General features: G+C 32.0%; 2 protein-coding genes across 2 annotated transcripts in view; both read right to left on the bottom strand.

Annotated features, from left to right (window-relative positions):
• BicC (protein bicaudal C) overlaps window positions 1–22095 on the bottom strand; it is a 635428-nt gene that overhangs the window by 134218 nt on the left and 479115 nt on the right. The window lies entirely within an intron of this gene.
• Window positions 8080–21669, bottom strand: LOC140445789 (uncharacterized). The gene is made up of 3 exons (XM_072538135.1): window positions 21129–21669; window positions 16069–16229; window positions 8080–11923 (listed from the first exon to the last, which is right to left on the bottom strand). Exons 1-3 carry the CDS (start codon window positions 21460–21462, stop codon window positions 10781–10783), a joined length of 1638 nt encoding a protein of 545 aa, XP_072394236.1. The 5' UTR covers window positions 21463–21669; the 3' UTR covers window positions 8080–10780.

Below are 22095 nucleotides of genomic sequence, written 5' to 3'. Positions count from 1 at the left end.
TATTTTGCACTTGTACAATATTGCCACATATACAATTGTTTTTACGGAGTAAATACGTTGAATTTAAATCTAACGATCTAATCTAATTTAACCTAATTCAATCAAAACTAAAATTTGAAATTAATATAACAAATTAATAACCAATGAAATATAAAGTACAAACATACGCTCATAATTCCCCTACAATGGTACTCAAAATTAAATTTTCGCAGGAAACAATCATTTTTAAAACTGTGGCAACGTTTGTTTCAAAAATAATGCAGTACGCATACGCACGTCGTTGGCAGCAGCTATCATGGAGAATGCAGTTTAAAATTGAAGTCAAAATATCAGTTTTTTAAATGAGAAATATACAAAAACTAGACCGGTCCATGGAAAATATGCATTGTAAAGTGAATAGAAAGTACACCACACAGACTAATGCATACTAATCTATGTCCTTACTAGTGTAAACAAATACCAATTATTTATTTATGTCTTATAATAAGCTTTAACATGAAGACAACGAACCAACGGTTCAATTTTTTCCAAACAATTTCTCAACTTATAACACATGCGCTAAGAAAGTGGAATAGATTGATTTTAAAGTGAAAACAATAAAAAGTTACATGATTTAGATTGATTATAAAAATCAAAAGCTTAGAAGTAATATTTCAAATGTTTCCATCTCTATTAGTTTGTCAATTACATATATTGGTATATTAAGTCTCAAAAGAAGATTACATTGTTGCTAAAATATTTTGTAGTAAACAAGAGTTTATACAATATATTTTAACCCAGATATTACTGAAACTTTTATTGTTAACATTTTGAATTAATTTCAAATTTCCATGGAAATTATAGCATATGGAACCAAAAAACACAATCATATATTTTTTTATGGCGATACCTGTCAAGTTTTGACATGTTCTTTTAAAAGGACGGTAGTAATATACGGTACCAGATAACATATATATTTTATTAGTATCAATTTACAAAGAATGAAAGGATTTAAAACAAAATTTTTGATGTAAAGGTATTTTGCACTTTTCACACAAAAACTGGACTTTTTTGTGACAATATCCACATCGCGATTGCTTTTCTTGATAAAGAACCAAGTGGTTAATAACGTCATATCTTGAATTGGCTACCGAATTCGAATTCCGCTTAGAAGGTCCGCGTTTTGTTTCTTTTTTAAAAGTTTCCAAAATATTAGTTGCAATAGATCTTCTAAATTCAAGTTGATCCAGTTTACCGTCTTGAGTTTTGTGAATCTGCCACGCATTTTGAATAGCCATATCAACGCAATGAGCAAAAAGGGGAAAATACCATTTCTTTCCTCTTATGGACACTCGATATAAACTGATGTTCTGGTCACTGCGATCAACGCCACCCATGAAGTTATTGTATATTCTAACAATATTTGGTTGAGGAACTTGAATATTTTTTTTCTCTGCTTGTGAAAATCTCTTTACAGAGAAGCAAGGCATTACTGGTACAAAATTGGAAGCAATAGAAACGATATTATTATCATGCCAGCGGCAAACCACTATTCCTGTATTTTTATCAAGACGATACTCGTATTTACCACGTTCAGTTTTTTTTTCATAATAGATGAACAGGGTAAAGGGCATTTCATGGTGCGATTTTCCCTTACAGTGCCTGTACCAAATATGCCTCTTTGTTTTAGCTCATGCAGTAAATGAATAGAAGTAAAATAATTATCAAAAATAAGATGGAATCGCCTTTGAGGCCATACTTCATTCAATCTGTCTGCATAGGATAGAACTACTGATGCACCCAATCCAAGGACTTTATATTGTTCAGGTATTGTAGTGGAATTACCTTGGTAAGGAGAAAACCAAACTATGTATCCCAGACGAAGGGCTCCTACCCACATTTTGTACCCCCAACGGATTGGTTTTCCCCTGATGAATTGTTTTGTGGGATGGCGACCAAAATACGGAACCATTGCCTCATCTATGCTGTGATGTTGTTCTAAAGGGGAAAATTGTATAATTTTTTTGTTTATTACGTCGAACAGGGGTCGCATCTTGGCAAATCTATCAAATTTATCTAATGACAAGTTATTGCAAACATGCAAAACTTTCATTATGTGGGAAAATCTATCCCTTGATATAGCAGCTACCACCATTGCGTTGTGCGAATCGTCACGATTTTCCCAGTACATGTACCTTTTCGGCACAACCACATAACCACTCAATACAAGAACGCCTATAAAACATCGAATCTCATTTTGAGTAATGTCGTTCAAAAGATTTCTTTGTCCTGCGTAGATGTTAGTGTATTCGGTAACCAAATTGATGACTTCATCATCAAAAAACAAATTGAAAATTTCCATCGGCGACTGAGTCATTTTCGGTCCAAATTGAGTTTTCCAGTAAGTACAATCAGGGTGTTGATACAAGTCTCCTTGAATCCAGTGTGCAGATATTCTCTTCTCTAATTGATGGGGCAGCTTTTCCTTGGAAAGAAATAAAGCCAATGGTATATTGTCATCATCCGAATCTTCTTCTGGTAGCCTGGAATTCACAGAATCTTGTGGTAATTCAGTCGCGTTGTCAAAAACAAGTTCTACATCGTTTCTCAACTGACTACCCGGTAAATTATTTATTGTAGTTAGTTCTTCATCGCCGGAGTCGCAATCGGTGACATCATCATTGGCATTTTCTGGGGGAAATATGATCAAACCATCTGGAGGGACTGGGATTTCATCAGAATCAAGCTCTTCTAATAGCTCATGCAATTTGAGAGGCCTCCTGAAACAATACGCACGTTGGTAGTACTAATTACTACCGTCCTTTTAAAAGAACAAAATGAAATCCCAAGCGGCGAGCCTTTGAAACAACGTGACAACTATTCGAGCCAAGAATATACGTACATAAGTCCCTATTATACAATAATCCACATGCCAATGCCGTGAAATAACAGTTTTTTAATTCTAGACTTACCTCCAATTATAAGCATCCATTTTGTAGTCCAAAACCTGGCAATTTACACAGATAACCTCACAATTACAGCATGTGCGCGCACTAAAATCGTTAAAACTTGTCGAATGCTGGCTCTTGAAAACACTCCATCTAGAGCCATCTATCAGTTGGTAGCTGTACTAACCTAAATTACGCATAATTTACACTGCCTTTTAAAAGGACGGTAGTAATATCTGGGTTAATAACACAAGGTAAATTTTATAATACATAAATTTATAGAATTGTTAAGCCTTTTATGGTGAGATCATACTTATGATAATATTATACAACGGGAACCTAGGTGTAAGAACACTTATACTTTTTCATGCGTTAAAATATACACAAGAAGAGTAGTTTTACTGGATGGAATGATAATTTGACCAAAACTGCTTATGCTTATATATGACTCATATCATAAACGCTTAAAATCCACAGAAACCAGTTACATGGTCGAAAACTCTATATAAAAAAAGATAAAATATACTGTCAATTTATTCTCTTATTATCTTGGCCATATATTATTCTGTTAACAATAATTTTACAGTTTCACTTCAAGACTAAGTGTACTTGGTCACATTTGCCTTGTAAATATGTGTTTCTTGTAAACTAAATGCGGAGCCACATGTTGGTTGCAGATTGTAATAATTCAAATCCTGCGCAACCACTTTTCGGGACACTAATATTTCTTTGATATAATTCAACGGTCTTATGTTAACCTAAAGTGTTACAGTGTTCATTGATTTTATTAAATCTACTGCTTTTTATGATCTATGTGTATATTGCTTGTTTTGTTTCTCCCTCATGGAAAGAGCCGCACGAGAGCTCAATTCTTTTGATACCGTAGGTATCTGGGATGAGTGAATTTTTCTCTTAGAGGGAGTGAGGACTGTATGTAAAAATAAAAATAGAATATATTTCCCAAAAGATATTTTTAAGTAAGATTGATACATGACTGTGTATTTTTCCCGACTCTTTCCCGTAGTGATCAGTAGAACGAGTCACAACGAGCAGTAAGTTCCCATATCTTCCGTTCCGTACTGCTCATCAACTTCAGTCGCAGATCCATTTTGAATTATAAACTACCATGTTAAACGTTTTGATTTGACAAACTAGATTTGCGTCATGAACCTAGACTTTAAGCAATGTATTAGATTAAAATTAATTGTTTGAAATGTTTATAGAAAATGTGCCACTAAGTATTTTGTGTAAATTGAGATTATTGAAATATTTCAGAGTTTTATGTGAAAAATTTTATGGAAAATTGTAAATAGTGATATATAATAAAAATATTCAAATATAAACTTAATTTGTTTGCATTTTCCCAATAATAGAAGTAAAGCACAAAAATAGGCTATTGATTTTCCGAAAAATAAGATGGATGTGCATGCGATTTTGAGGCAATTGATTATAATATCTAACAAACTTTGCGACCGTATGTGATTATAAAGAAAAATGAAACTGCATTTGTGCAAAGTTAAAAAATTTGTAACTCGATGAGTATTGATAGAAATGAGTCACATTTTGTTACTCAGTAGTTTTCGAGTCGCTAAATACGAATATAAACCCGGCAAGAGCCTCTGAAGTACATGGTGCCCAGTAAGAGTACTCAAGGATTTTCGAGTCGCTAAATACGAATATAAAACCGGCAAGAGTCTCTGAAATACATGGTGCCCGGTAAGGGTATTATCAACGCCTTCTTTTAGAGTTTTGTGAAAATTCGATATATAATTAATCAAAACCTGTGACTCAGGGGGTTTTTGAGGTAGCTGAATATGAATATGACCCTGGCTAAAGTCTCCGGAGTACCTGGTGCCCGGTAAGGCTATATCAACGCCTTCCTATATAACGACTTTTTATAAAACTCCAGAGGAAAGTGTAGATAACATCCTTAGCGTGCACCAGGTACTTCGGAGGCTGGGGTCAGTATGTGTGTGTCGTCTTGTATACGTTCGATTAGTTTATCTTCATAGAGGTCGTTGTTTTCTGGGGATGTCTAAATTTGACATTTAATCGTACCTTTGCTCGGATTACTCTGTGGTAGCTTCGTATCTAAAATTTGTTGAGTACTTTGATGTCTTTGATATTTCTTTTCTGTTCGTTACGTTAAAATCTATTTCTGTGACTTTTTATCGAAAAAATTTTGGACCGGGGATAATTTTTAATTAATAAATTTTTATAACAACAATGCATCATGGATAAATTTTCTTGGTGTAAGAAGTTGAGCAGTCTTTGCCCTCATTCATTTCTTTCGCCATATCCATACTTGCCCATTGCTACTTGTCTTGTTTCAACTTATTTTCGCATTTAAGTTGCTCATAATTATTGTGTGATATGCTGCGTAAATTATTCAATTTCTTCATCCGAGTGGATAGTCGTTGGAGTATGTCTGTATTACCTTAAGATTATATCTTGCATTTAGTTTGAAGATGAGTTATACAATCCTCGGGCTTATGCGTTAATTCTAACAGTTGTAGCTTGATATAATTTGTGTATAGGGGTTGCGCAGCAGCAACACTATTGCAACAAAAGAAAAGTTCTTTTCCAATGGCCCCATTCATTTGGTGTTGAGAAGATCTTAGATGCTTCTCCATTATATTGATTAAATTGAAATAAAGCAAAACCTATATGATAAGCTTTTAATCTACATAAAATTGTACATAATCCAATAAAAAGAGTAGGAGAATAACTTGGCAGTGATACTGATTTATATGTCAAATACTGACAGGATAAAGTTGTGTACAATATTTTAAGTCTACAGACAATGCAATACCAAGGTTAATATCCAACGATGTAACATACACGAGTATATTACATCGTTGTTAATATCGCATCACTGTGTTACCAATAAAAAAAATATGGACCCTAGGAGTTCTTGACATCCCATTTTGAAATCATTTATTAAATTGGTAAAATAAGATACTGATTCCGCGAAAAACGTACATTTTTCTTTTTTTACTGTAAGACCACATTCTTGTAAAATCGCTAAAACTTTACACAAATTCCTAGTGTGTTCTTCCCTATTCCTTCCTGTAATTAGAATATCGTCTAAAAAAATAGATATACTTGGCATATTGAGAAATATTTGTTCCATAATACGTTGTACCTGATACAACTCTATACGGTAGCCGATTAAATGCAAATAATCCCTGATGAGTACTAATAACCGTATATTTACGAAAATCTGGATGAATCACAACTTGCTGATAAGCTTAACTCAGGTCAATTTTAGAAAACTCTTGACAACTCTGTAACTTAGCAAATAAATAATCGATCCGTGGTAACGGATATTTATCCACTTCGATAAAAGGATTGATAGTTATTTTGAAATCACCACAAATCCTAACACCTCCATCATTTTTTAAAATAGGACTATGGGTGTTCTCCATTCCGAAAATTCAACTGCAGATATAATGCCCTCCTGGACCATTTTATCTAATTCCATCTCTACCTTGTTTCTTAAAGAAAAAGGAACCACTCTGGGTTTAAAAAATTTAGGTGTCGCATCTGGTTTAATATTAAATTTTAACTGAAATTTATTAAATGTGCCCAATTTGTCAGAAACTACAGTGGGAAAATCTTTCATTAACCACCTCATTATTTCATTATTTTTATCTGCTTCAATAAAATTTAATTCCCTGAAACCCATATTATAACACCTAATAAAATTTCTACCTAGCAATGCTGGAGTTTCTCGATGCATAACATAAAAATCCAAATTATTTGTTTGTTTTGAAAAAGTTACTGGTAAGTTAATTTTGCCTTTAGGATGAACCTTTCCTCCCGAATAATTAACTAACGATACATTAACTTGAGATAATGGTTGTGTATTAAAATATTTGTTATATATACTAAAAGGTAAGACAGAGACCGCGGCACCCGAATCTAATTCAAATTTAAACATTTTACCTTTAATATTAAGTATTTTAGTTAGAAAATATTTGTATGGGAAAAAGATTTATGAAAAAATTTTATTTTTATTTATTTATGGAAAAAAGATCATTGCAGATCTATTTCTAAGTAATAACTGTATTAATGTTTTCTGGGAAATGTCAATGTTTTACTCATATACGGAGTGTAAAAATAAAGTTGTTTTTTCGTCTTATTTTGCAACCCCCTGTGGAATTTATTAAAAGGAACACACTTACAGTGTTTGGACAATAGTGAGTGCTTATAATTTAATATAAACTTTATTGAATAGCAATAAAGTTCAAATTGACTCTACATTTAGTTAGAAAATATTTGTATGGGAAAAAGAAAAGAGCTGTTTTAGGATTTTCCCGGAAATTATTCGAATTTTTCTTGCCGTAAAAACCATCCTTAGACTTCAAGGAACATTTCAAAAAAAGAATTGTTAAGATTGGTCCATGCGTTATTAAGTTATGCGCTTACCAACACATTTTGCGATTCATTTTTATATTATAGATAAGCCGAACTGACATTGTGATAAAATGTTGTTTTCAACGAGAACATAAGTCGGGATTTTATAAGTCTCTCAATAATTTTGGATAGGACCGGTACTAAGGCAATAGATCTATAGTTGCAGACATTAGCTTTTTCACCATTCTCATAAAGAGGGATAATAATGGCTGTTATTACGATAAATTATGATTCATATTTAACTGTAAACATCTTTTTCTAACAAGTATTTTTTAGCAGGTAATACCCAAACGGGTCCCCTCTTATACCTGCGATTGGAACTCTCCAGAAAAAGGGTCGAATAAATTCGTTGGCGACCGAAGATCAAAGAAGCTTCGAGATAAACAAAATGAGGTATAAAACCGGTCTTCTTTCATGGTGTTCCGAGACAATTGAGGTCAACATCTGTGGGCTTCGAAGGGATTCCCGAACAACGGCTGTTTGATATATATATAGCGGAATTTTAATTGTTGAAGGCAGTCTGAAAATATAATCGGGTCGAGTTTCGAATTGTAACGCGCGTATTGTAATAAATGTAAATAAATTATATAATTATAGTGTGAAATAAATTAGTTATATTGTACAAATAAAGACTTTAAATAAACTAAGTGTTAGAACATCTTTATAATAAATAAAGTTAATAAATTAGACTAATAAACTCAGTTCACTGTCTTTAGGCAATATACCTTTTTCAAAGGAATCGTTAATTAGTGAGACCAGGACTTTGCTAATAACTCTTGAGTAGTTGAAACTTTAAAACAACGGTAACCATTTCGTTTCAAAATATTCCTGATAGTCCTACCATTCATGTCAACTTCTTCAGCAATAGTTTTGCTTGAACAAGGATCACTAGTTTCAGCAACACTACAAACATCAATTACCCTATTTTGCCGAACTTCGTTGATTATTTTCTCTCGTGGTAGATCCGTACATTTTCGACAGTTTTGTACACAACCAAACGATTCAAATTTATTAATAATACAAATAATATAATGTTAATGCTAAAAAAATTAGGAATTTCAAAGTTACAACACTTTTGTGCGGAGAAAATTGTTAATCACTACACATTTAGTACAACACTTTTGCACAGAGAAAATTGTAAAAAGTGTAGACACATTTTCTGTTAGTTGTTGTCCTCTTCTCGTATATAAGATACGTATATATATTTTAAGATAACTGTTTTTCCTTTCATAAGAAAAAATACTTTTTGGTTGTAAATAATTAGACTTAATTTATGTGTTTTTAATCCAATCTAATAAATAAATGGTCAAACGACATCGCACACATTTTATAGAAAATATACTGTCAAAGGACATAAAACTTACATGAATAGATTGGTCTCGTAAATCTTTGTTTATTGTCTCGGCCGTTAATGGATTAATTACGTAGACATGCTGTATAATAAAATTAAACACCACATATATAGATATTAAAATAACAAATATCTTACTTTTTTCGTGCCTTTCATTGCTTGGTATCGAAACCATTGCAATGTTCCGTGCAAAACTGTTGTAACTCTATTACATTAGAATTACATAGTTTTGCACGGAACTTATGTACAAAAACGTAAAACAGTTAAACTGTTGTTGTTGTAATATTTAGCCGGTTAAGCATTTGAAAGTTACTAAAGTTTTACAGGGGATAGATATGCATGTTTACAATCGAATTCCATGATTACTTCATTTTCATAAAATTTTGAGTTACTGCAGTCTTGCACTGAGGGTGCGACATGGTTAGAAACACTACTTTAATTTTAGCTTATGGCATTATAATGAGAAGCAAAGGTATTTGATTTGTTCGGTTAGTGATTTTCCTTAGGACTGTTGTCAAATCGGTAGATACTTTCGGCAAAAATCGGTAGTGTTGGGAATTTATCTTTATTGTACAGCCAGAAATTGACAGATTTGTAGTTTACTGTTTTTATTTGCGAAAAAACAACGCAAATTCCTACAATATATAAAATTAACAATATAAAAAACTAATTAATTCCCATTACTTACTGTTCTCTTGCTGTCTGCTAAATTATTTAAATTTTTCCTTAATCAGTGACAGTTTGTTTTCTGACGTTTTGATATTATATTTGACTAATTTACGGCCGGTTTCCGAAACGTTATTCAAATCTCCAATCATGTAATCAAGTATCAAATTTGATCAATTGTTAACAAGCATGGTACAATGAATACTTAACAAGCGACAGGTTTCCGAAACGAAAATTATGGTAAAATTACGTGATCACCGATTATAGATTATTTGACATACGATTTTACATGGAAACAGTAGAATCGATTGTAATCGTTTATTATTTCTGTACGAATTGTTTCAATTACCATCATTCCTGTTTATGTGTAATCTGCATTCTGGAAATCAACAAACATAACCTAACTAACTAATAATTTTGTGTCGTTCGTTAATGTTTACCAATTTGTCATTTATCATCTTTAATTCTTAAAATGAACCTTTGTAACAATATTTTTGGGTTCTTTCTAAACAACAGCTTTTTATAAAACACCTTAGGTGTTGTACAACGTAACCAAAGATTTTATTTTATTTACTTACAACCATTGGTACATAACCAAAGATTATAAGATTAATCGTCCAAAAATCTCAGATTACCTGACAAGCTAGTATGACATAGATAAAACGATAATTAGCGTTTCGGAAACCCAAAATACTTCTGACAGGCTGTTAATCATCGATTATTTGCTTGTTAGATTAGTTAATGTGTGTTATGTGATTGAAGTTTGATCGATGTTTCTGCAACTCAAAATGCATTTAATCGACTGTTAACAGTAGATTACCTAATTTTGATAATGATCAGCCTTTCGGAAACCGGCTGTAGTCTATAGAACAGTAGCAACGGGAAATTTTGGGTAACATGATAGAACTAAAAATTAACTAAATACATTGTATACAAATAATAAATATTCGTAACAGGTAGATTTCGATATATCATAATATACACGCTTTTAAATTTTAAATTATAAACAATGTGAAATAATTAATTAATAATGAAAACAAACAAAATTATTATTAATAAAACATTATTATCTGCACAAAAAATACAGAATTACGAATATTCCAAACGGAGTTTCAGGAAAAATCGGTAGACGAAACAACACTGACGGCGGCGGCGTAAGCATAAAAAATACGCTGCTACAAATCGTGAAAGAGCAGCAATCCTGTGCAATAAACATATTAATTATAAAACATCGCGACGTTGTATTGAAATTTACGTTGGTTAATTGTAAATCAGGGAATCTAAGTAATTGTATTAAAAACCTTATGCTCCGTTAAAAAATTTCCAAATGTGTATACCCTATTTACACCAATATAATAACATTTTTTTGTCGTTTGTATTAAAAACTATTCAGCTTCTATAGAAAACTTGTTAGTCATCAGTTGGTAGAATGATGTACTTTGCGCTTGTGAGCAACAAGGTGGCATTTCAATTTAAACGATCGCGAACATATATCACAGTTATAATTTCGTTCATCACTATGTGTTGCAAAATGAACAATGAGAGTCTTTTTATCCTTGAATCCTTTTAAGCAATGAAAACAATATTTTTTTTCTCTAATGCGATGAACTTTCATATGTACGGTTAAATTTCGCCTTAACGGAAAAGATTTTGAACAAATTGAACACTTAAAACCATTTTCGTCAGGATGAGACCTAACATGTCCTGTGTGAGATGATTTAAGTTTAAAAACCCTTGGACAATGTGGACATTTATACTCTTCTTCAATTTTATTGTGTGTTTTCAAATGTGCCTTAAGATGCACTTTTAATAAAAATGCTCGATTACAAATTGCACAATAAAAGTCCTTAACTCCTGAATGATGTTTTAAGTGAAGCTGAAGATTATACTTAAACATAAATGTCTTCGAGCAAATAGAACATTTAAAATCCCTTTGGCCTAAGTGAATCTTTAAATGCCTCTTAAGCTGTGCCTTTGTTACAAACGAATTTGAACAAATTTTGCATTCGAACTTTCTAACAGAATGTATTTTTAAATGGCTAGTTAGGGAAGCTCTATATCTCAATAATTTAAAGCAAACGGGACACTTAAGATCTGTTTCTAAAGTGTGAGATTTTATATGTTCTGTCATAAAAAATCTATTGTTTGTTTCTTGTGAACATTCTGAACATTTATAATATACAAGTCCATTGTCTTGTTTATATATTGGTATAAGACTAGTTTTATATATTCTTTCTATTTCTGTCTTCTTCAAAACGTTACTTCGGTTTGTTTCAGTTTTATTTTTAACAGTATTAGGTTGTTTTGTTATTTTACTATACTTGCTATCTTCTTTCTGTATTTTGTTTTTATCAACTACTTTGTTTTTTCTTTTCACTGTACGATTCACCACATTATAATTAAAATCCTGTTGTGGAGGTCTGTCGACGTTGATTTCTTTTTTTCTTTTAATCGTAGTCACTGAAATTGTTTTCCTGTTTTTAATTTTGGTTGATAACTCATTGCGGCCCCTTTCCTCTTTTAATGAATCTTTTTTAAACTGTCCCACTTTTCTTTTTACCTAAAAACATATGATCGTATTAATATTCTTACAAAGAGCATCAAACAGTCATTTCAATTAATAATAAATCAATAGAAAACATAGTGTTTACAAAAGGAGACAAAGGTAACAATACTGTTGCTACATATGTATAAAATAGAATATAATAACAAAACAATAGAATTTTTAAATAATCAAAATATTGAAACGGTAAACAACGATAAGACAGAAAAGTATCAAAAACTAATTAAACTAGCGTTAGAAAATTCAAAATCAATAGTAAGTTCAACAGAACAGAAATACCTCAATATCATGAACCCACTGCCTCCTATATTATACTCTTTTATTAAACTACACAAACCTGATCACCAAATAAAACCTGTAGTTTTATACAGGTCCGTCATATAAACTTTCAAAAAAAACTTTTTTTTTTATTATAATTATGTTTATTTACAATCTATATCATTACAGAGTATTAAGTAAATGTGTTACCGGTTTTGCGCGTGAAGGTGAGACATCCAATGATTTCTCACCTTATTCTATTTTGGTTTAGTTTTGAAGTAGGTCTTGGGGCCAGGTTCTATCTAGTCTTCTTGTGGCTGGACCATTGTTGAATAATTCCCTTACTAGTTCATTTTTATAGTGAATGGTACGTTCATTTTGAGACTCCGTGACTCGACGGATTTCTTCTCTGATGAAAGGAATCTTGTCGTAGTGCAGTGTTTGATTACTTACGTACCATGGTGCATCCACTATCGATCTTAGCACTTTACACTGAAATCTTTGGATAATATTCAGCGACGTTGGCTTTGCACAACCCCATAGGTGTAGTCTGTAGAACCAGATAGGTTTGAGTATGGCTTTGTATAAAAGAATTTTGTTTTGGATGTTAAGTTTTGATTTACGTCCAAGAAGCCGATACATTTGCCGGAATTTTAAGTCGAGCTGCCATTTTTTGGTCTTAATATATTTCTTCCAAGTGAGACGTTGGTCACGATGGAGGCCAAGGTATCTAGCGTCTGTTACTGTTGGTATTCTTACATTTTCCATCCTTACAGATGGGCATATGTTGTGACGGTTGGTAAATGTTATTTGAGTTGAATTTGTTTTATTTACTTTTGTTCTCCATTTCGTATACCAATCACTGAGTATGTTCAGATGATGTTGCAGGTTTTGTGAGGATTGAATCGGATCTTCATTTACGGCTAGTATTGCTACGTCGTCAGCAAAGGAAGCGACTGTAGTATTATTAGTCTCTGGTATATCGGCTGTGTAGAGTGAGAAAAGCAGCGGCCCTAGAACACTACCCTGCGGGACTCCGGAGTTGATAGGACAGATGTTGGATTGTTGGTCTTTGAATTTTAAAGAGAAATATCTATTTGATATGTAGGATTTAAGTAGGAGGTAATAGTTACTGGATAGTGCTATTTTTACTTTGTAAAGCAGACCTCTGTGCTAGACTTTGTCAAACGCTTGTGAGATGTCCAGAAATACAGCGTTGCAGTATATCTTTTCTTCAAGACCTTTTGATATTTCATTTATGATTCGATGAACTTGTTGGGTAGTGGAGTGATTTTCCCGAAAACCAAACTGATGCTTTGGAAGTAATGTTAGGAATTCATGATCTGCGTATATACTTTGTAGCAGCAATCTTTCAAAAACTTTGCTTACGGTTGGGAGTAGACTGATGGGTCGACAAGATGTTACTTCATTGGGCTCTTTTCCTGGCTTGAGGATCATAATGACTTCAGCAAATTTCCATATTTTTGGAAAGTATGATAAGCTTAGCATACGATTAAATATAACTGTTAGCAAAGTAATGGTCTTGCGAGGAAGTTGTTTTAGTACTTGTGCCGAGATTAAATCATAACCTGGGGCCTTTCGTGAGTTGAGTTTGTTTATTTCTTTCCTGACTTCTATAGGAGTAAAACTTTTAATTGGGAGGGATATTTGACATGCTGCGCTAATTAGTTCTTCCACTTCTTCATCGGGGTCTGCTGGCCCTGTTTGAAATACGTTTGTAAGAGCAAAGACGTCCGCTTTTTCTTTGTTGGAACAGGCCCATTCGCCATTTGGTTTACGTATGGGAGGAATAGTTGTGTTGTAAGGTTTGTAATGCAATGTTTGAAGGTTTCATTGTTTGCGGCTTTGATGGCTACTCCAAGTTGCCTACGTAGTCTATTAAATATATGTAGATCAATGTTGTTTCTAGATCTTTGAAAGGTTTAGAGTGGCCACTCCATTCTTGTAATGCCATGAGCTTCTATAAACTCGTTGACAATTCTCGCACGGTGAGGGCGAGCATTATCATCAATCAGAACAAATTGTTCGCCTATTGCACCAAAAAATGGAACAACTATTGGTACTATGACTCTGTCTCGATATCGTGTAGCAGTCATTGTCTCATTAAATAAGACGACTAAGTCCGTGCGACCGTCAAAACATATGCCTCCCCACACGCAAACGGATCCACCTCCAAAAAGAGTGGTTGGGACTCTCAGATTTTCATTGTAACGCTGTCCTCTTTCCCTCCACACCAATATTCGGCCATCATTCGTATACAAACGAAATCTGGACTCGTCAGTAAAGAGACATTTCCTCCAATTTTCCAAGATTATGTGTTGTAGCAACATCCGTTCCATGTGGGACACTATTTTCAAAGACTGGATAATTTTTCAGCGAGAAATGAAGTCAACTTAAACCTTAAAAAGCCTCTCAAGTTTTATTTTATTATATGTTATTTTCTATTTTACTTTTTTTGTTTTTCATCGTTGAGTATTGTTATTTATTTATATAAATTATTGGATATCACGTTTATTTTTATCACCTAAATATATATTTTTTAACATTTAAATTTGTACAGATTCATAAGAAATATTCGAGAAACCAGAGTTTATTATGTTTTTGGTTTTAGGCTCTTAGTCTAACTCAGAAATAATTATAAATTTATATGGATGCTGCGTTCAAATATAAATATTTATTGTCATTGTGCAAATTTTAATTTTGCGATATTTTATGATTTTAACTACCAAATAACTATTAACAACACAAGCGAAAGCAATCGCTTGGGCCCGATAGAATATACCAATAATCCCGGTATGTAGCTAAATCGCTGCCTTGCACGCAATGCTTAATTCAATATGTAGTATTTTAATTTTTCAATCATTCAAACGAACGCAAACGCAATCATTCAGCCGCATGGCATATATCGGTCTTCGTCGCAAGTAAGGAACGACCGAGGACCGAAAGTAATGAGAGTATTGGTGCTGTGCTGTGGTATTGGTTGTGGGATTTGATTTTGGTTCCATTTCGATCGGCGCCGTCGGCGGTCGATCAATAGTATTTTGTCACCGAGCGAGTGGATCGTTTGAACTAGCGAGATTCGGTCGTTCAATACTTTGAAGTGATTGAATCAAAACGAACGAATCAATCGCGATTGATACAACACTAGTTATACCTCTATATTTGTCCCTCTGTCATCCAGCTTATGCCTAGCAGCTTTCGATACACTAAAATTTTTAAAGCTTAAAGTTTATTTAATAGAGATTTAGTGAGCGTCCAACAATCAACTCGATACAGTTAAGTCGAGAAGATGTAACATTTGACGAGTCTTATGTTCAGGTTATTATTAACACGCATCCACATAATACTTTTTTCATTCAGAAGAACACTGCTCTGGCCTTTTCAATACGGATTTTCATCTCTTTGCTCATATACCAATTATTACTTATATTTGAACCGAAATTAGTGATGTTCTTGGTTTTTTCTATTTCAAAACTACATGCTGTGATTATGTAGTCATTCGCCAGTGTTTTGCTGACTACCACATTTATTATTTCTTAGTATATTTACTTATTTCTTTCTGTATTAGTCATGATGTTTAATCATTCGTGATTAATGTGGATAATTAAACTGTGTAGTTAGTTACTGTAATTAAAATACGGACTATATATAGGAAGAAAGTTTAAAAAAAGGTTACTTAAATTTAATACTTTTCTTCTGCTCTATTCCTTAAAGAATATTTGCCTCTTAATCATAATGTTTATAAAAACATCTCATCTTATTAACTGATATTTTTTGCAAAAGTAGCTCAATTATTTATTGATTAGTTCATTTGTTCAAACCTTTGCTCAACCCCAAAATAGTTTAAATTTAAATAGTTTTACCTTCTTAGGAGATTTCTTTATTCTTTTCACTCGATGGATTAAATAATGGTCTTCCAGCTGACCAAATGTCTTAATGAAAATTCCACATAAATGACAAATGGGTGTTGATTTTGCATTATGTAATTTTAGATGTCGTCTTTTTTGGACAATGGAGTTGAAACCTAAAGAGACAGAAAAACAGTTCTTAACCTTGAATTAAATTAAAGTATTGTAGCTTAGTATGGATGAATGACTGTTCCAGAGTCCTACTAATTACTACATGTATATTTCTGTAGAAGTTATTTTCAGAAATAAGAAATGTGATTCAGATTTGTGACATAAATATGGTTAGTATAGATGGCACAATATATTTTATGTGAAAGGATTTGAGATAGTCATGTTGTGGCACATCTGACAAAGTGAAACGAATAATTGTACAAAAAGTAGTATTTCACCAAATAAAATTAGGTTTGTTAACGAAATTTGCTGCAAAACATATTTAAAAAACATTAATATAAAAATTTTTTGGTCTGATAAATGTTTCTCCTACCCTTTTGAATTCTTTTAAAACATTATTTCAACAAAAAAAATTATAATAAATTATAATAGCAACTAATAGAAAAATACAAATAATCCTTAACGTCATGAATGCCAACTTCATGAGAAAGTTAGTTTATAATTTTATTTTTTTTTGACAATTATATTGCCAACATGAAAATTTTGTTAAATTTTTTTTACTTATATGTAATAAGACAAAAGAAGATTTATTTATTATTCCCAGATACCCGAAAAAATGTAACACATATATGAGTCCGCTAGATGCAAAACTCTGTATTTGCAAAAATTGTAAAAATTGAGTTTTAGCTGACAGTTATTTGTCACATGTTATAGCTATCTGCTGATGTAGAAATTCAGCAGCAAAGTAAGGTATTTACTAAGAAAAAGGCATTAGAAATCTTGAATCAGACGCAAAACTCTGTATTTGTCAGCCTATGCCAGTTGCATAACTGTGTAATTGCAATTGGCCAATCGCTTACGTTTGAGTCACATGACACGTCTCATGTGCACATATCAATTATTCCATCATTCGCCATTACCGGTTTCACTGTTTGTTATTTGAGTACTAAAAACATCAAGTTTATTGCAAATAATTAACATTATGGATCTTCATGTGCATATTAGACCTTGTGAAAAAGGAAAAGGGAGAAAACGAGTTGTACAAACAGAAAAATGGAAACGAAATGTAATGAAACTTAAGAGGTAAGAGGTGTCTACAATTAACTAGATAGGTTTGGGACTTATTGTCAATATTTTTAGGCATAAACCTAAGGATTTACCCGGTTTTCCCACCTGTAACCATACAAAGAAAGTGTATTGTTGTATAGATTTAAAGATGCGAGACATTCAGCGTTTCCATAATAATCTGTATTCAACAACTGACAAAATAAAACAAGATATTTTTTTGCTGAAATTTTGTGAAGGTCAAAAGCCCAAGAGATCAGGTACAAACCTACATGGAATTTCAATTAAATATTTTGTTCCTACAGTAGAGGATGGACTTTTAAGAGTATGCAAGACAGCATTTCTTGGAATAACTCATTTAAGTTCTGAAAGAATAGAGCGTGTTGTAAGAATGTTTGTTATCCGGGGTGAAATACCAAAAGAGAGAAGAGGGGGAGATACAACAAAAGGTAGATTTGATCCAATAAAATTATCTATCCAAACATTTATGGGGCGTTAGAACGGTGCAGAGAGTCATTATAATAGAGGACGATCGACTAGATTGTATTTACCATGTGATCTGAATTTTACAAAGCTTTACAGAATGTATTGTCAACGTCATCCACATCATTCCGTAAAGTTATCATATTTCCGAACATACGTTAATGAACACTACAACATATCATTCGGCACTCCCTTAGTAGATGCTTGTTCTGCTTGTCTCAGAGCGAAGGAAATTTTGAGAAAAGAAAATTCAGAAGAAGAAAAGTTAAAGGTTATAACAGAGCAGAGAGTTCATACGTTAAGAGCTAAAGCCTTTTATTCTTTGTTAAAAAATGAATCAAATCATAACATACAAATATTTTCTTTTGATTGTCAAAAAAATCTTTCTTTGCCAAAGCTTCCCGACCAGGCGGCTTATTTCTCACAGCAAATAATTTTTTATAATTTCACCATCGTGGCTGGAAATTCGAAATCCCATCTTTCTTCTGCAAATGTAACGTCATATGTGTGGCTGGAGTTTGAACATCCAAAAGATTCAAATGCTGTTGCCTCTGCTGTACATGATACTCTCATAAAATTCAACTTTAAAAATCAAATCGAAAAAGTTCACCTATTTGCAGATGGATGTGGTGGACAGAACAAAAATAGCACGATGATGTCTATGATAATCTACTGGTTGGTTTATGAAGCACCTGGTCACATCAAGGAAGTAGAGTTTACGTTTCCTGTTGTTGGTCATTCCTTTTTGCCACCAGATAGGATTTTCGGTATGATAGAAAGGGAGATAAAAAAGAAGAACGTTGTAATAAACAGAAAAGAATATGAAGACATAATTGGAAAACACTCAAAGGTGCTGAGACTTGGTAAAGACTGGCAGATATCAGACTGGAGAAAGACGAGTGACATTGTTAAAAAACCTTCCCAGTGGCATTTTAAATGTAATGCAACGAAACGATTTATATTTTCTAAGGACAAAGATTATATGGCTACGGTAAGGGGGGAAATATTTTATCGTTCTGACATAGGGTTCAGCAAGTCTATAATACGAAAAGGGAAAAAGATTTCTTTATTGAAACCAAAGTCACAACAGATTGGATGTTAATTGAAAGGAGATAAATCGTCCATAGGCACTCTCCTTAGAAACCATTTTGGTGAAAATTGGAGAGACCAGCCGTATCTCAAATTTTATAAAATTATAGATACTGGCGTACAAGCAAATAATAACGAGAGTGCTGCAGAAAATGATCATATTGATGATGAGGACCCAGAGGAACTTAGAGTTTAGGAATTAATATAAATATATACATATTATAATTTGTAATACCTTTGGTACTTTGGATAAAAATAAACTTCACTAAAAGTTTACTTCCACATGCTTTCTTCCTTATTCCTAACACACTAGGTTTAGAAAACAGACTAATATAACAACCACTAATATCGTTAGTGGTTGACTATTATCATGTATTTGCAAATGTTAGTTGCATAAATCTGTATTTACATAGTTCACTTGCAAAACTCGGTATTTTCAAATTTTTCTTCCTTTTCTAGCAAACCCAATAACTTTTCTAAGAAAAAAATCATTATATTTTACCTAATAAAGCATTTATCTATCACAAAAAAGTGCCATTTATTATGTCTAAGGTTTTTTGCAAAATTTATCAGTTTTTTGCAAATAACTCAGTTTGACTTATACAGTAAATACAAAGTTTTGCATCTAGCGGACTCATATGGAAAATAAAATAAAAATCTGATGTTTTGATGTTTTTATGAATGAATTATAAAGAAATAATATATTTATAAATTTTACTTAGACTTTGAGTTGCTGATCTTTTGTTTAAATTATTAACACTCTTGCTAATATACACCATTTCTAAAAAGGTCTTTTTATAGCTACATAAAAAATATAACTTTGATATATCACTCTTTTTTGGAACACCCTGGACAATTCACACTATTTTTATGTTATATTTAATAATTATAAAATTTTTTTCTATCATGAACTTGAAATGTGAAGTGCCCTGAATCTTGAAGCACTCCTAAATTAGTAGATTTATATAATTACAAGAATACACCTTTATAGACTTTATCATTTAATTAACAATCTAAAAGAAATACAAACTCCATTGAGAAAAGATGTGCTCTTATTATTTTTCCTTAGCTACTGATCATTGAAAGAATCTGGTCAAAAATAATGTCTTATCCTAACATTATTACATGGTGATCTCACCAAACCATGAAAAGTTATTACATCCACAACTAAGTTATTACAGTGTACAGTACAGTTAAGTAGAAATGAATTATGAGATAAGAAAATAGGGAGAAGTTAAGTTCAAAAAAAGTTAAGTAAGTTAAAGAGTAACATAAAAATCAGGAAGAACTACTTAATATGCAGTTAAAAAATTCATAAGAAATTAAGAAAAAAGAAGAAAACAAAGTGGTTTGGTGGTGGTTTAAAGTGGAAAAGTGTACTATGTAATATGCCAGACATTATTGTTCTTATGGTACCATGTTCTATTGAAGGTTGGCAACAATCTCTGCAAAGTAATGTTTATCTTGTGCAACTCAAAACAGTGAAAGTAAGTCAAAAATAATTGAATAACTTATCAGTAAGATAGTTTCGAAACAAATTCAGATTTCTGCTTTTTGTTTTCATTTTCATTTTGAATCACTTATATTTTTAAACCAGGAATGTTTACATCCTCCCAGTCCTCTCTTACCTTTTAATTTTCCTTTGATTATTACTTTCAAAAACTTTGCTCCACTGCTCCTTATGATATGGCCAAGATAAGCAGTGTTTCTCTTTTTAATGTTAGAAATCAACTCTGACTTTATTAAGCCTTTAAAAGAACCTTATCAAGCATATCTTATATTTACTTATAGTTGATGATGGTATATTTTATCCAGTATATTAAGATTTTTAAAAAATATTAGGGTTTTATTAACATTTTAAAGAATACTAGAATTTGCTTTGATAACAAACTACATATCAATGGTTAAATGTCGAAACATCATAAGTCAAAATTTACAACTTTTTAGGAGAGCACAAAAACTTTGATACTTAGTGCATATTTTTTCTTTCTTAGTATTTATTGAATTATTACTTAAAAAAAACATGTAAAAGCATATTTTTCATGATTGGGATGTTGCCAGAACATTCGGAACAATATTTTCAACCCAAATCCTCATAAATCTAAAAATCGCCAATTTTTGACTCATGAGGTTTCGATATTTAACTGTCTATATATAAATAGTGAAATGTTTTATATACTTCAATTTGCCAATAAAATATTACAACCTAGAATATCACTGTATTTGATAAACACCTAATAGGATAAAGAATTTTTTAATATACATACCTATTTCACATATATTACATTCCAGTTTAGATCTTATCCATTTATTTCCATAGTGCTTACGATTTGTACTAACTTTCAATTGCTCTACTACTGCCTCTTGACCCTCATTTTTTATGTCTTCTCCCTTAATAGACACATCTTGTATCACAGTATCTTCTATTTTGACAATTTCTTCCACAATTGTAAATTCTCTCTTTAATTCTTGACTAGGAGCGATATCATTTTCGTATAATGGTAGAGGATCAAAGCACGTCGTCGATTCATCAGCAAATTCATAATTAAAATTTAGCTCTACCTCAAACTCATTTAAATGTTCTGGGGCCGTACTGGTCATTTTAATATTCACTGTTATATGATGAGAATATATAATACAAATACATATACAAGAATACAAATATATTAATTTTTATCTATAATTTAAACTATATAAGTAAAATTACATTGTGATAAGTCTGATAACTATTAACTAATAAGTTATGTTAGATTTTTATCATGAATTTTTATGTATGTTTCAACTTTCAAATTCAAGCTTTTAGGTTAGGTTGTGACGGTTGTGTCTTCTTCTTTTTTGGACTAAGTCCTTGATATTTCACCCACCCAAATGAATTTGGGGGAAACACTTGTTTTGCTTCAGAATCAGAAATTAGTGTCTCCACTCATATCATAAATCATAATATACTTTGTTTGATTCTTTTAAAATAATCTACAGGTATAGTTTTTTTTATTTATTTACTTATGCCTCAAGCTTAAAGGGTCATTGGACAATTTATTTAGTATATTTATGGAATATAAGTATAACGGCAAATTTTTCATATCAGTTGTCACTTGATATCGCTTGTAAGGTAACTTATATTGATGTCTCTCCATGCAATATAAAGAACACTCCGGTAGTGTATGGCGAACACAGAGACCAATATCACATACGTAGCTCTGTGGTTTTAATTCAGTGTTGTCTTCACTATCCAGT

This window comes from Diabrotica undecimpunctata, chromosome 7 (assembly GCF_040954645.1).
Source record: "Diabrotica undecimpunctata isolate CICGRU chromosome 7, icDiaUnde3, whole genome shotgun sequence".
NCBI lineage: Eukaryota > Metazoa > Arthropoda > Insecta > Coleoptera > Chrysomelidae > Diabrotica > Diabrotica undecimpunctata.
The sequence above is the reverse complement of the archived record's forward strand: the minus strand, read 5'-3'. Positions and strand labels throughout refer to the sequence as shown.